General features: G+C 40.9%; 1 protein-coding gene across 1 annotated transcript in view; it reads right to left on the bottom strand.

Annotated features, from left to right (window-relative positions):
- The window catches only part of GRIN2B (glutamate ionotropic receptor NMDA type subunit 2B), a 277,553-nt gene that overhangs the window by 93,358 nt on the left and 167,162 nt on the right, over nucleotides 1–17,033 (bottom strand). The window contains exon 3 of the mRNA XM_008707015.2: nucleotides 10,269–10,383. Coding sequence (XP_008705237.1) covers nucleotides 10,269–10,383 — 115 coding nt within the window. The remainder of the gene's footprint in view (nucleotides 1–10,268; nucleotides 10,384–17,033) is intronic.

Below are 17,033 nucleotides of genomic sequence, written 5' to 3' on the forward strand. Positions count from 1 at the left end.
CGGTCCTATCAGTCTAGCTGTGTTCTTCTAGTCTTCTATGTGTTAAGGCACAGTGTAGACGGGGCATAAGTGGAGCTGGCTACACCCAGCTGTGGCACTCATCTGTGTGCCTTTAGGCAAACCATGTGACCTCTCTGAGTCTCAGTTTACTTATCTGTACAAGTATTTGCCAAAAGTTTAATAGGAATCAAAATGAGATCATATATGCCAAAGCTCTTGAGAAGCCACATTGTTAATAAAGTGCTCTATCAATGTCAGATCTGTCAGTGGCCAAACTTCAATTCTAGGCTAGACTGTTCTAGAATTGCACATCTTTCCCCTCTCCTAGAGGGAAAATAAAGGTCTTGTTTGTTTTACTATTCTATATAGAGAATGCTGAGGTGGCTTGACTATCCACCAGAAATTCTACTTGTGAGGTACTATTCTGTTCCTCTGCCAGCAAGCTCCTTTCCCTAGGGGATGAATGAAGAAAAATGGTACATATTACAGGAATAGCCAAAGACAATGATTTTAGAAGATATCCTACACCAAACCCTTCAAATAGAAAAATGTGAAAGGATATCTAGAGGAGTTTGGTGTAAACACAGAATGTTGTGTCCCCTGGAAAATATAGCAAAGGAGAATGGTTTTCTTCCTCTAGATGCCCATCAATCTCCCATGACTCATCTACACGTGTTCTTCTCTTTATTTGCCTCCCCAAGATTACAATTTTCCTCTCACCTTTCCCCTAGCGCAGATTTGCTTTAAGTTTAAACCTTTACAACATTTAACTGACAGAGCTAAGTCCTAGAATACCCGTCGAACCAGCAGTGGGTAGCCTTTATGACAGCAGAGAACACCTGGATTATACCAGGTGAGAGCTTCCAAGCCATTTTAGATCCTCCCTCTCTCCTCCCACCTCTCTTGTCTCTATATTGATACAGAATAGATATACATATACATATATATAGACAGATATGCATACATGTACGTACAACCAAGTGTTCCATAAATAATGAACTAAAATGTTCACCAAATTATAAAGAGATAATTCTAATAGAGAAAATAATAAAATCATTCCAAATAATTGGAGTTCTATGGCTATCGTGGGAGATTCATATTCAGGTTTTTTGTTAATAGCTTCCATGCTTAAAGACCATTTATTTTCTTCATTGGCCTGTACTTCCTTTCAAAGCTTTGTATTGCAGGCCGATTAGCAGAGTTAACATGCCAAGGTCAGAGCTTTCCTCCCTGTGTACATGGATTCTGTTTACCCTGCTCCAGGCCAGCTCTCATAAATAAGTATTACAGAGAGAAAGGTTGCATACGGACTAGTACAAATCCATCATCACTGCAGGAAAAACTCAAAGCAGATGATCTTGTCAGGCTAGGTCAATAGAGCTTGTTTGTGTATGAAGGACGTCCAGATATTATAGTTTTAATGTCAAACTTCAGATCTCAGCTAAAGTCGACATGCCATGAATGTATGCACAAAGTATCTTCTTTGGTGGAAAATACATAAAAGTATAAAAAGAATAGTGCCCTGCTGTAGAGGCCTGGTCAGTCTGGAGGCTCCTCAGCCTGTAGGTTACATGAGTTAGCCAGGTGCTGCCCCCACGGGTGCCAGAAGGGGATTGATCTCCCTGCCTCCTTGTCTCTTGTGTCATGGAGAACAAAAATAGCACGAGAAAGGTTGACACACCAAGCACGAGGCCTACAAGTTCCTTGGGAAAATGGGTCTGAATTTTACAAGCCTCCAGCTCTCAAGAAAATGATCCCAATGATGAAACTGCAGACAGACAGACCACATAGCCAACCCCATTCTCCGTATGTTCCAACTATCAAGGATAAAAAATATTCTTATCAGCAAAGTTAGAGGGTAACACACTCAATCAGAAGATTAAAAGAAAAAAAAAGAAAGAAAAAACCTCCAGGAGACCTGGCAGACCAGGAATCACAAAGGAAAGCTCTCCGTTCCAACAATATATATATGTCCATTGGTTGTTAGTGAATTAATATAACCCAAGCAATTCTCAGTTTAAGGGCTCTCATTTTTTAGCGTTTAGGGACATTAGATAACAGGAAAAGTGGTCAAAGTCGTTACTTTGAAAAGCAGTCTTATGGCATCAATATGGACCATCAAAAACTCCGCAATTACTTTCATGAGTATTAGTCTTTATTTAATACACAGTCTGTCACAAGGGACCAGTTTAAAGAAGTATGATACATCCTTACGATGGGATATTAGACAGTCATTAAGTTTCATGCTTTGGATAATATCAACAAAATAGAAAAATATCCAAAATATCACAGTAAGAGAAGAAAGCAGATTATAAACTGTTCATAAGTTGTATTCTCAATTCTACTGTATTTTCCTGGTTATATATAACAAACACATAGCATGCACAGAAAAAAGCATCAGTAAGAAATAGAAGAACTGTAAATACTAAGTCTTTGTATGTGTATAGGGAGATTTTCTCTTATCTCCCCAAATGTCTTTAATAAGCATCAATGACCTTTACAATAAGAAAATCATAAATATTTTTAACCCGCGTATAAACACAAGAGTATTTTAACCTGTACACCACTATTTCTTCTTCAACACCACTACTGGAAGAAGTATTATAACCTGGAAATTAGAAACATAGTTCAGAGGACTCAGAAGCCAACCACTGATAACTGTCTCAAAATAAAAATCTCAATAAAACTTAAACAAGATGGATGACAGCCGTCTTTTAGTTTTGGGGATGCTTTCCTCTTTACAGTGTTTTGTTAAGCCAGCACTTCAGTCTCCAAGTTCAAGTCTGCTTTTCCTCCCCTATCAACATGTTTAGGTTTCAAAAGTAAAGTCAACCAGGTTATCTTGTTCTTTTATCCCTTTCATTCAGTGGCTGACGACCAACTCATGAAGACAACTTGCCTTCCTGAAATGACATTTCTGAAGTCTCTTCCCTCAATACATCCTGCTCTTCTCTCCAAATTATTTTAGAAACATATGCTAGGTTGCAATTCGATGCTGTGGACTGAGTCTAATAACAGCAATATTCAGACACTGGGGGTTAAGAGTGTACTTTCTCCTCCTAGGGCCTGGCCCCCAGTGGAATCTTTCTGGAACCCCAGGAAAGGGGTTAATGAACAGGGTGGACCATGGCTCTAGGAGCTCAGGGAATAAGAAGGGAATACTTGGATGTGACAGTCTGTGATAATCACAACTCGGAAAGGCAGCCAAAACCATGTCATCCAGCCACTCTGTTTGTAAGCCATGGTCATAAATTAGTATCAGCAGAGGCTTTACTAACCAAGCAACATGAAACATCCACCCAACTATTGGACCATATCAAATAGTAAGATTTAAACACCACCTGAAGTTATAGAAATTTTAAGTGCCACAATAAGCACCTTTCTCCTTGCAATAACTTTTTAAAAAAGATTTTATTTATTTATTTATTTATTTATTTATTTATTTATTTATTTAAAAGAGAGACAGAGAGAACATGAGGAAGGGGAGGGGGAGTGGGACAAGCAGACTCCCTGCTGAGCAGGGAGACAGTTACAGGGCTCAATTCCAGGACCCTGAGATCACGACCTGAGCCGAAGTCAGATGCTTAACCAACTGAGCCACCCAGGTGCCCCTCTCCCTGCAATACCTTTGTAGGTACGTATACCAGTAAATTTTACCTTATGCCCCCCCCCCCCGAAAATGTCTTTAGTAAGCAAAATGTCTTTATTGAGTCTTTTAATAAATTATCTTTATAAGAAAATCATAAATGTTGTTTTTCCTTTCTTCCCCAGCCACTAGGAAAGCTACAATACTAATTTGGTGGGGGCTATGCTTGGTTCATGATCAGTGCTCAATAACTATGTGTGGAAGGGAAGGGCAGGAAAGGGCAGGGAAGAAGGGAGAGGAGGGAGAGCGGAAGGAAAACTTAAAGCCACGTATTTTGTGCATCGTTGTTTGGGCTGGTCTGTACGTTGCAGAGAGAGGAGGACATATCCGATTTTTAGAACTTCCAAAGTCATCCCCTGGTATTGTTAACAGTTCCAGTACTCAAAACTTCTCTCTATTAAGAAGTCCTCCCTATAGCTAATAAAAATCCTCTCTGCTTGATCTTAAGCCCACTTACTCTGGTTCTGTCTCAGAGGAGAAAGTGAACAGCTGATCTCAACACTTGGTACAATAAGTCTTCATACATTTAAAGAGAGTAAGTCATCACTTCATTGCCTTTTCTTCTTCCCTTAACAAACCCAATTCCCATAGCCTTCCTCCATGGATCCTGTTTTCTAATCCCTTAATCCAATGATGCATATTAGTACTCAGTTCAAAGTCGGTAAAAATAGCATGTTGTCAAATGGTGGTATCAGGAGATCCAGAACAAACACCCCCAACATGAGAAGCTTCTGTCTCACCTCCTCAGACAACCTCTGTGAAGTCTGAAGAGAGCATGGATTATTCCCTGGCCTCTCCTCCAAGGACGGGAGGTGGAACACAGTTTGTACAGGTGTGTTTGGGCTGTCACAGACATACAGTGGGTAACCAAACAGATGTGGTTCCTGTGTCATGAGCAGTCTGTCAGTCTGGATGTGAGTGACTGAGTGTGTGTGTGTGTGTATGTGTGTGTGTGTGTGAGCACGCATGCCAAGGAGGAGATGGAGTGGCTGTGTATTTTGTCAGTCAACAGCTTTCAAGTGGCATATGCCACAGCAACAATCAACCTGTTGTATCATCACCAAATTGATCATTCTGGAATATGATCACCTTCATCCTCAGGTGCTCATATCACAGAGCACCCACAGCCTGGAGCTGCTGCTGTCTCCTGGCTACAAGGCTATCAGAGGCATAGAGCATCTCGTAACCTGTCTCATTCATCCCAGGCTCCAGGTGCTGGTAGAGCATTTGGTCTTATCATATTGTTGCTGTTGTCACTTTTTTTTTCCTTCTACCAGTTTAGTACCCTTCCCCTCTCCCCCTAATCTACCCATTAATTCATAAATACCATTATGGGCCCAGCAGTGTGTGCTAAGTTCTTTTATTTCTAGCCCTCCTTTCAGGGGTGGATGTGGCTGTAATATCTCAGCACTGCAAGCCTAAAATGGTAACTGGGATTGGGGAAAGGGCATTGTCCGATAGGTGGAGGCAGAGAAGAGGGAGTGGGCTTATAAAATATACCTCTTATCCTTGGGGAAAAGGCAAGCAGATACATACCCTCCTGCAATTCGGACCCAGACAGTCCCTCTAAAGCCTGTTTACGTCTTACAGCCTGAAAATGCACCATCATCATTTCTTGAAGTCATTACTCAGAACACACCCCCACTGCATTTCATTTTTATTATCTCCATTTTAGGAACGATTAAATGGAAGCAGAGAGCAGTAGCAATGAAGCAAATCATGAGAGGCTCTGATAAAGACAGAAGCCTGAATGCTCGTTGGAACTGCTTCTCTGTGCCAGACTATTTTTAATGCAAGTTTATGCAGCTGTCCCCCACTTAGAGAGAAGACTTACAAATGAACCCACTCTGCACACTTTTTCCAACCATTCCCTGCCCTTTCCAACTCACCATGCTATCCCTGCACACATATATGCGTGCCTTCCCTGTGAAACGTTCTTTTCCACGTTCTGACATACCAAAGAGATTAGTCGGCTCTCTGGGAACGTAATTCTGATCCAGAGATCTGCTATTCTAAGCCCCTGACCCATGCCTCCTTAGTAGCTACTTACATAGGATCCCATTAAAAGTTCACAAGAGCAGGTGCTGTTTATGTTTTTAAAAAAGGAGGTTGCGTAAATATATAAAATTTGTGTATGCTTGAAGTGTTTTCAGAGAAAATACATAAGACCTGGAAGCAATGATTTCTCAGGGGAGAGGCCTGAGGGAACCAAGGATCACAGATAAGAGGATGTTCTTTTCACTGGATACCCTTTTGTACCATTTGACTTAGCACCATGTGCAAGTGTCACCTAAGAAAAGGAGGAGAGCACCAACTGACATTTGTTGAATACTGGCTATGTTTCAGTCACTATTAACTGGTGCTTTACTATAAAATCTCCTTTGATCTTTATAACAGCCTTATGTAAAACCCTATTTTACAAAGGGAAATAGAGTTGGGTAGTATCATCGCCTGGTTTACACAGCTGATAAATGGCACTGTGGGGCATTCATCTCATCTCTCTCGTTATTATTATTATTATTTAAATTCAATTAGCCAACATGAAGTACATCATTAGTTTCATCTTAGCTCTTTCCGATTTCCAAAACCATGCTCAGTCCCAGATTACGTTGCCTGGACTTCAAGTCTTTCAGAAGGATCCAGATTTTTAAGAGAATGGCTGTGAGACTACTTTTTAAAACCTAAAAGGATGTAGTGAAGGCCCATCACAACGGTTTACACCAGCATCTGAGTCTTCCTCAACCCGAGGCTCCTTGTTGAAAACTGTTGAGGCTCGCCACCACTGGGAAGTTGGGCCTCACTAAAGATGGCCCCCGCCCCGCCCCCCAGAGTGTTGCTGGCACCTGCGCCTGCTCTCCCGCGCTCTTCAGTAAACCAGTCTGTCCACCTGGGAGAGTTTCAGGCAGAAGTGAACTAACATTCCTAAGCATATGGATTCTTCATTTATTTAATGGTTATCTTTTGAGAGGTCACTCTGAGCCAGGCACTCCTCTTAAGTGTTAGGATTACAGAGGTGAACAAGGTCCTTGCTCCCAGGAAACATGTGTCCTGGTGTGAAGAGACAGGCAATAAACAATCAGGCAAATAGGCAAAACATCAGGTAGACAATACACTGAAGAAAATTAAAATCAGCTGTTCTGTTGGAGTGACTGGGTGGCTACTTTAGCTTGAGTCACCAAGGAAGGCCTTCTGAGGAGATGATATTTATCTAAATGACAAGAATGACAAATATTCCCTGGGAGCTACTGTCCTTAGAAACAGACTCAGGTTCCTTTTGTATGCTTCAGCTCATACCCCAATTCCATTTCAAGCACTTGCTTATTTACAATGTGAAATTTCCAATCCCAGAAGCTAGATCCAGAAAGGACCCTAGGAGTCTTCTTAATCTCATGCCATGATTTTAGACATGAGAAAAGAAAGATTCAGAAAAGTAAAAAGAGCAGGTCGCATAGCTAGTTAGGGGCATGACCGGAGGCTGCGGGTCCTGTCTTTTAGCCTTCATTTCCCCCACAAATCCAGATTCCTTCCCCACTTATCTTCCCAGTGTCCATCTCCTCACTGTAGACTCTTTGCCCTGGTGCCTACCTCTATGGAGTCCACAGACACTAAATCTTCCCTGGACCACATGGAACCTTCTAGAGTGGTATTAGAAATCCTGAGAATACAGAGGGTCCTGGGAGCCAGGGTAATGGAGAAAAAATGTATAACTTCCCATGGTACAATTTCAGCACATCCCAGACATGCTCTAGGTCTATGCCTGGTTCCTGCCACCCCTTGCTACCCACAAGTAAGCCCTAACAAGGAGTTCCACACTGGGGAGCCTCCTGGCTCTGTGAACTCAATGGACAGTAAAGACCCCTCTCTTCAGCAATGTTCCCTGACTTAACCAAGTCAGTATGAAAATGTTCTATTCTATGATCCCACCGCCTCCCAAAATGCCTTATAAAAAGATTAACCACAGAATTTCTTTAAATAACAAGATCCCTTAGTACATTTAAAGTAAGATCTATGAAAACTCAGTCTACATAAAGATTTTATCTCCCCTCTGCCCCCCAAAAGAGGTATTACATCAAGGGCAATAGCATAAACTTGGATTCTTAATGATAGATTTTAGACTTGTATTATGTAATGGTTCTCTTTCATTTGACACATACTTATTGAACCTCTCTATGCAATACACTCTTCCAAGTTGCTGGGAGGACAGAGCGATATAAAGACACAGTTTCTGCGGTCTGGATGCACAAATATACACAACTCCTAACACCGACAGATGTGACAGTATTACAACAGAGGTAGGAACAAAAGCTACAGGGGACAAGGGAATATGAGAGATATCTCAGTCAAAGATCAGAGAAGAAGACAATACCATTTTAATTGGGTTTCAAAGGATGGTTATGATTTATATAATTGGACAACCCATTCCAGAAAAAGGAAACATCATGGCATGCTGTACAGGAAGCAAGATGTACAGAGAGAGCCCAGTGTAGCTTGATGGTAAGACAGGAAACAGCAAGGCAAAGAAGACAGGCCTTGAAAGGTAGACCAGAGCCTTGAATGCAAGAATAAAGTCTGGACCCAATTCATAAACTACAGAAGCTCTGAGCAAGTTTTGGGCAGAGAAAGAATGTAATCAGAGTTGTGCCTTAGGAAACTCATTCTAGCAGCCATGTCCAGGACTGATCTGAATGGATAAAGATAGGCATCAAGGACAGGGAGGCCCATTTTAAAAATTATTACACGGCTCCTAGATCATACAAGGGGGACTAAATTCAAGGGCTACCATAAATGTAGAGTTGTTAAGAAGGGAAGGGATCCATATCCTAGGGAAGGTGTCTAGTTTTGGAAAGTGGGGGCTGGTCACAGGCCTCAGATTCCAGCCTTGAGAAGTCAGCATGAGTGACAGTAAGTGGCATCTCTTTAAGGAAGGACAGGTGTGAGATGCACCCTACTTGAGGCAGTAATCGAGTCTACTGTATAAAAGCTACCCCAGGCTGGACATCTCTGATCCACGTATGAAGCCTCAGTTATTAATAATTCCTCTTCTGGAGATACACAGAGGTGCCTGTTTTACATGAGGTCCCAGAACACTTCTTAAATTATTATGTCTCTACAGCAGCGGTGAAAAGCAGCTTGATTGGGGTGAAGAGCAGGAGCCCAGAGGAAAAGCACTTCTGAACAAATGATAACTCAGTAGAGGGAGAACAACTTTAATCAAGAACATAAGGAATAATCTAAGTCTTATAGCTGTGCCCTGATGTAAGGGACTATAGGACCGATTGAGGTCTTTCACTTTGAAGAATAAGGCCCTGGGTTTTCACTACATGAGCCATACATGCTGTTTCACAGGTGAGCATTCACATAACTACCTGTCCTGGGCTCTCTGACAAGATGGTGAATTTCAAGAAATTTATCTCTGATCTCTTTTCCTGGCTGTTCTTTCTAGAAATATATAGTTAGGTTTCCATTCCAGTCAGAGCCATGCTGACACCCTGAAGCTTGCTCTCAGCCAATCGACCCGCAGAGTCTGTAGAAATTGCCTTAAATCAGTGTTTCCCAGCATGTTTTACAGAATATGAATTTCATGAACAAAGGGGTCTCATAGTAAAATAAATTTGGGAAATACCAGATTAAGTAAAATTAAAGATGGCTCTTTGCTATAGACAGGACTCCTCTGAACTTTCTAATGTTTTTATGTTCTGGGAACCTCCCAGAACGAGAAACGGAAGGTAGCATCTCCGAACCTTATTTATCCACAGAACCATTTCTCAGCAGAGCATCTCAAGGAAAAAATTACCTGAAGAACATACAAGAGAAACACCAGTGCTGACATTACTCTCGGGAACATCTGTATTTAAATAGGAATCCGAGATAACAACTAAAGCAAATACCTGTTAAGTGCTTACTATGTGCCAGGCACCTTTCTAAGTCCTTTATGTATATTAATATATTTAATCCTCATAACAATTCTGTGATCTTGGTACTATTATTTTTTAATCCCAATTTACAGACAGGGAAACTTGAGGCACAGAGTAGTTAAGAGATTTGTCCAAGGTCCTAAGTAGACAAGTCTGTGAGTAGAGGAGCTAGGAATTGAACCTAGGTGGTCTGGCACCCACAGAAATTAATTTCTAATTGGTAGAGTTTCAGACACTGGGATCAGCTGGCAGTGGGAGAGATCCCGAGAGAAGCCTAGCATGGCAAGCCTCTAATCACGGTAAATTCAAACCTGCGTGCTTGTAAATTAGGTTTCATTGACCTCCCTAGTATACTGTGTACGAAACAACTTCTGAATTGTATCACTGATTTGATTTCTTCACCAAATTATATTATATTATACATGCATACTCTCTTCCATTAGGATAAAGTCATGATTCAGACAGCACCATAACCAATAAACATGGTAATGCATAAAGAAAAGAATCTCTTGATTAACCAAGGAGCAAGAAAATGAAGATGCAAGTTTGAGGAATGGCTTCTCCTATGTTCTTCAAAGTACTGCACTCATAATTCCCCGCTCAGAGACCAAAACCAAGGTTTGGTTTTGTTTTTCTTGAACGTGTTGCAAAATTTTATATCTCTACCCATCTACTTTGCTCGAGAATTGTCAAAAGATATGTCCTACCCTCTCCCACTTCCTCTCCTTGTTCAGAAGGATTATCACCAATTTCGGGTGCATCTGGTAGCCATCTTCACTGAAGGACAGATTTCTTCCTTCAAAAGTGACATTGATCAGATACCTGTAAAGATAAAATAAAAGAAAGGTTAAAAGTATGAAGAAGGTATGCCAACAAGATAGTTACGAAGACAGAGAGAAAGGTGAATGGAGACAGACACATAGATCGATATACAAATATTACCATGAAACCTGATATCCCTCCAACTCCCATTTGGCTATACATAGAGTCATCCAAGTTTTTACATAATAGGAATAATATGAAAAGACAAAAAGAAACCTACTTCATTAGATTTGTAAGGCTTAAATGAGATAACTTACCATGAGGCCTGGTACATAGTAAACCCTCCTTAAGCGTTAACAATTTTTTTTTAAAGATTTTATTTATTTATTTGACAGAGAGAGACAGCAAGAGAGGGAACACAAGCAGGGGGAGTGGGAGAGGAAGAAGCAGGCTCCCAGCCCCAGCGGAGGAGCCTGATGTGGGGCTCCATCCCAGAACGCTGGGATCACGCCCTGAGCCAAAGGCAGACGCTTAATATGACTGAGCCACCCAGGCGCCCAAGCGTTAACAATTATTATTCACAGAAGGACATCCGTTAAAGGGTGAAGGTTGTAGAAGAACAGAAAGTGGGAGTGTACCAAGATAATGTTCTGCTAAGAAAGGTGACATATTGAGCTTAGGGCCTCTCTGCCTCCCAAAGATATATAGATACTTTTGAACTTGCAAAGATCTGGCCCAGCCCACACTTCTAAGAGTTGTGAGATGAGTCCAGCAGTCAGGGATCTGGTTACCCAAGATGCATATGGAAACCAGGGTTATTGCTCTATGTATCGTGAACAGAAAATACCAGGGGGTTGCAGGGAAGAAGGGAGAAGTATTTCAGAAAGTATTCTAAATATAGGCACATGAATTAGCAGAAACCCTGGAAGTAACTAGAGTCAGACCAATGAAATTGTCTTCCTCCTCAACACCTGCACCTCCATCTCACCCCGTTCCCCTGTTGGCTGCTCTGATCTGATGAAGTTCCCTCACTGGGAATTCCCACAGGCATGCTCATTACCACCACATTAGTGCAACTGTGGGGATGGTAATTAATGTCCCTTTACCATAATGGCCCAAGGAGTCAATAATGGTTAGCTCAGTGTTCACATGACATGCTACTCTAGAGCCTTGGGCCTGATGCTGCTGTGACACATGTCTCTGCTGAGAAGCAAAAGAGGTATTTTGTAATTGCCACAGGGTTTCTGAGGGGCTTCGAATTTGTGACCAACAACAGTCTCCTAACACACTGAAGGGAAGAAGAATGCATCAGGAGGCAGGTTTAAGGTTGCTCTTATGAGTCTTATTCAGTGAAACTGTGAGACTCTTCGTTCTTCCAAGTAACCTTAGGTTAGGCAACAAGGCTGCTAAGATGCGTATCCTTCAGGCAATTATTATAAAGAGGACTAGAGATCATGAACAAACCCTCATGGACCACTTCTTACTTCTAGAGCTGCCTGGGCTTTTTCAGCCTGTCATTCTCTGGTCTTATGGTCTTCACAATTGCAATCAAGAACACTGAAGACCTCAAAAGAAGAGAGATTCTTAGACTCTTAGAATTGAAAGAGGGCTTCATGATCAACTAGTTCACCACTTCTTACAGTTTATGCTTTCCCTCTACAAGACTGGCTCTCTCAGCTCTTCTTGGTATCATTGCACCCCTCACCCTCAAGCCAGAGGTTTTTGTTTTTATTTTTACTTACAGTTGAAATCTCTCCCCTGACACCCTTAGATCCTGGTCTCCTCCACAGATATTATACAATCTTAGTCTAATCCTTCTTCCACATGAAAGCTCTTCAAGTATTCAGACATTTATCATGACTACCTTACAAATTTTAATCTTTAAAGAAAACTTAAGCTCATTTAGTTCTATAATTTTAACTTGAGAGGTTAAGGAAACCAAAGCACAGAGAAGTCAAATTATTTGCCCAATGTCCCACAGCTAATTGGGAGCAGAGATAACATGTTAAGCCACATTCCCAGTCAGTCCCATGATCTCTTCACCATCCCACCCTGACTGTCATATGCCATATCAGGTTTAATGCCTCCAGTCCTTGGTGTAGTTATCACGTGCCATGACTTCAAGTCCCCTCCCCTTATCCCCTGGCTGCTCTTTCTGGATATCTCTAATTGGTAAAAGTGTAGCACCCCTAATTCAACTCGACACTCCACGTAGCATCTTCCCCATTCCTTGCACTGCCCCTCATCTCTCATCTCCATGCTGCTTGCTCAAACCCATCATCAGTTAGAAAATAATATTCAGGTCTCCTGTAAACTACCAGCCAAAGCCATATATAATTCATTCCAAGGAATAGAATTACAAAGCCACAAAACAAAATATTTTAAACCAGAATTTAAGCATCCAATGTAATTAACTTGGAAAGTAGGTTCTTATTACAATAACATTGCATTGCTTAGAATAATTTCTGGAACTCTTCAGAGAAGGTTAATGAGACATGCAAATCAATTTTAGTCTTCTCTCTTTTTTTTTTTTTTTTTTTTGGAAGGGAGGAGGAGAAAGAAAGGAAGAGGGAGGGAAGAAGGGAAAGAGAGAGAAATAAGTCACCTGGCTTAAGTACCAGCTTTTTCACTGGACATGGTTCAGAATAGTTCTGACTTTATCTAAATTAAGATATTTTTTAAGTGTCCATTTCAGAAAGGAATTATAAGAGAAGTTCCGAAAATAATCTAAGTAATAAGCAGCATGAACAGCTTCTCAAGATGACTTCTTTGACAGGGCAGCATTGAATCAGGTGTACAAGTTTTAAAATTCAAACTTTTAGGAAATAAACCACACTCATGGGTAATGTGGTTGCTCTATAGCTGAATTCTTCCAGTTATTCCTGCTCCACATCTTTTTGATTTTTCTTTTAAACTGTTTCTGGGATGTTCTCTTTCTTCCAGCTCTACAAATTCATTTCATTCTGTAGGCTCTTCCCACATATTTTACACTTACCAAAAACATTGATAAATTTTATGACAATATACAAAATATTCTTCTCCAAAGTATCCTTTAACCACTCATATCCTTCAGCAGTATATAGATTAATCATTCACATTGTGTTTTTCTGAGTAATTCCCTCTGATTGTGCCAACATTCAGCTATCAGTGAGGAGCTTGCAAATATACACCCGCCCTGAACAAGGATGCCATTTGAACAGCAGAACAAAGCAGTCCATTCACTAATAACAAAAAAGTGAAAAACTAATTGGGACTGTGGTCACTCCTAGGCATGGGACTTTGGCGGCTGAACCTCAAGTTTTTCCTCTTTAAAATGGAAACACCATTCTACCTCCAGCTTATCAGGTAAGCCTGATGTGCTGGTCAAATGAAATAATGGATAGGAAGACTATAGAAAACAGGATACAAATATAAGGTTATATAATAGGAAAAATTCAGAAAAAGAATATATTAGCATGATTTGAATATCTAAAGGCAAGAAACTTGCCTCATTTTGGACCTCACCCAGTGAAAGTATGATAACTACATTTTAACGAGACCCAATTATCAATGGAATACACTGGAGGAATGGAGAATTGCATTCCACATAGGGAGGATAAACTAGGTCAAATGGTCATATTAGTTGATTTAACTTTCCATAAGACCTGAAAATATCCAACTACCTCTGGATCTGGCTGCACTTTGCCAATTTTGAACATTAATTAAGACCTCGAAGCTTCCATGTATAAATCCTTGGTAAAGGATTAAACTATAATTAAGAGATGCCACAGCTATTCTGTTTTTCTCTTAACATGCCATCCTCAAGTATATAGTCAGAAAGCCTAGATCAAGTGGCAGCCAAATTCAGAAGCTCTTTCTAGAAGTCTCAAGTCTCTTGGAAGCCCCCGCAAGGTCTGGTATATAAATATAAATATTGCTTAATTCATCTCTGAGATGTAGATGGACCCATAAGAAAACTTATTGTGTCTCATCAAGTTATAATATTACACAGAATCTCAAATTGTTAGAACCAGAAGAAAATTTAGAAGCTATCCATTGAGAACTCTCATTTTAGAAAGGGGGAAACAGGCTCCAAGATGCTACCCTCTTTTCCAAGGTGATCTGCCTATTCAGGCCTGGAGTTCAAGTCTTCCGGTTTTCAGTTCAGTGTTCTTTTCTTTATGTCACCAAGTGAAGTGAAAGCAGTTTTGCAAGCCCCAGATGTGCATGTTAGCATTCTCATGTCATGTGCCATGACCTAGATTAGGGAGATCCCTAATACAGACTGCATAAAATAAAACGCATCTCATTTCCTGCTTGACTCCTCATTAAGAAAGAGCCTCAGAACCCCAATGGGCTCAGAGCCAATACATTTGCTTTATATGGCCAAAGTCATACTCCAGTGGGTTTAATGAGGTCAAGCTGAGGTAAAAACAGCCCTCGTGCCTCTTTGACTTTGACCACGCCACTCAGAGCTCATCCACTGCACCATAGTGATACCTAAAGCAATGATTTAGCATTATGCCCTGTGTGGGAGGCATCCAGAATAGTTCTGCCAGAATTCTCCCAGCCAACCAAGAGCCTTGGCACTGCAATACTCATTCTGACCTCCATATTTTTACAAGGCACTAGATTTTTTTAATTAATATTTGTTAATATGGTAATAAGACAGGTAAGTCTCTCATTTCATCCAATCCTTTCATTGCTAGATGAAGCAGATGAAGTCCAGAAGGATTTGTGGCTTTACCAAGATCAGATGACAGGGCTGGAAACAGGATGCAGGTACCCTCACCCCGGGTCCAGCACACTTCCCGCTCACCGCCATGCCTCAAAAACAGTGGCATTTTTCATAGCTCTTAGTTTCCATTCTCCAGCTAGCAAGAGCAAAGCAATAAAGTAAAAACAATTCCAGACAGGAGACTGGAATCCTTGACCCCTTGTTTGCAATTTCTAACTCCAAAATTCTGTAACTCTGTAACTGAGTCTTTGGTGTGTCACTCACCTGAAAAGGCCTTCAAGTCCCTCATCTATAAACTGGACTGGTTCATACCATCTGAGTCACCTGATGAGGGAGGCACAGGGATGCTCCTCCGACAGGCTCTCTAGTCCGTCTGTGGTTGTTACATTATTACACTCCATGGGCTGGATGGCAGAACCACACATCTTTCAGTCTTTATCTGGTTTTAACCTAAATTTTACTATTTCACTTAGCACTACTTCATATACACATTTTCTCTTGAGATAATGGAAACAATTTCTCACAGGATTAGAAATAGTGGACCTGAAAACCCTTAAAAACTACCTAATTAGAGACCAGCATTAGGGGAAAGAGGCAAAGATAGGTAAAAATTAGACAACTGGTGTTATGGTTTGATAAACTGAATAGCAATTTCTGACTTTTGTCCAACTTAGAAACTCATGTTTATCAAAGTGAATCCAAAATGACCCATCCAGTAGAACACTGTCAATATGGCGGGCCATGGCCAGGGAACGATTCTCCACTGGCTCACCAATGGGTTCCTGTGGGATTAAACCCAGAAGAGATATCTCATTGGTAAGATGGATTGCACGTAGGATTACGTGCAAATGAGGATCTAGATGATGCCCCAAAATGCTGGTAGAAAAGACATAAAGAGAAACAGAAAAATAACTGAAGAGGAGAGGACTGTATTATGTACCACACGCACACTCCATCACCACCATCGCCACCACCCGGGGGGTGCGGCATGGTATTTTAGAGCAAGGATGCTGAAGCCACACAACCTCTGTTCAGCTCCTGGACCCACCAGTCCCTAAATTGTGTGGCAATCTTTTCAAGACACATGAATTATTTTATTCTTGCCAGCCATGGTTTTCTGTTGAAGGAAAAAGGGGTTAGAAGAAGCTTTAAAGGTTTCCTTTGACATATAATGTCATATATAAGAATATTAAACCATGCTGTTGAACAAAAGAATTAGAAATACCAGTGTCCTAAGCGGTCGGATGCAGTTCTTTCCCCTTATTTCTGTATAATGATACTTAATAGAGAACCTTGGGAAAAACTAATTTAAAGAGCACATTGTAATATTAATGTATAATTACTTGAAAAAGATTAAAAATAGTTTGTCTTCCAGTAAATTAAACATCTGATCTGAAATGGTGTTTATATCATTAATTTAGTTTGCAAACCATTCTTCACAACTCATAAAAGTTTCAAGTTTAGGCTAGTCCATATCTTAGTTATTTAAATTCTAAATCCGTGGTGTTACATTAATGAGATAGTAAAGTATCTTGAGGACTGACTGATATAAATTTAATATACTTCCTCTTGCCTGCTGGTGGTGAGGACTGTGCTTTGGGCCCTGAGCAGTCTGGGCTGAGTTGCATTCGTGTGAGGGTGTCAATGGTGATGTATCAATTCGCCATCTACTGCAATGAAAAGTCTTCTCGGGCCCCTAGATCTAACAGAGAAAAAAAATTCTGCTTCATGACTGAATACCATGAATTATTTTCATGTGAAATGAAAGAAAATAGAGGAGCACTGTTGGAAGTTGTCCAACAATCCCTGCTTAAACATAAGAGGGCAGAGAACATTTACTTCCCTCCAGAAAGATGTTAAATCAATGAGCACTGGGAGTGGCTCTGCCATGAGCTGGGATGACCTCATGCCTGCCCACCTGCAGTACCCTTTCACCAAGTTGGGTCAGTGTGGCTGGCCATAGCCAGGAAACAGTCCTCTGGACTGACTGATG

The sequence above is a fragment of the Ursus maritimus genome, unplaced genomic scaffold (assembly GCF_017311325.1).
Source record: "Ursus maritimus isolate PB19 unplaced genomic scaffold, ASM1731132v1 scaffold_26, whole genome shotgun sequence".
NCBI lineage: Eukaryota > Metazoa > Chordata > Mammalia > Carnivora > Ursidae > Ursus > Ursus maritimus.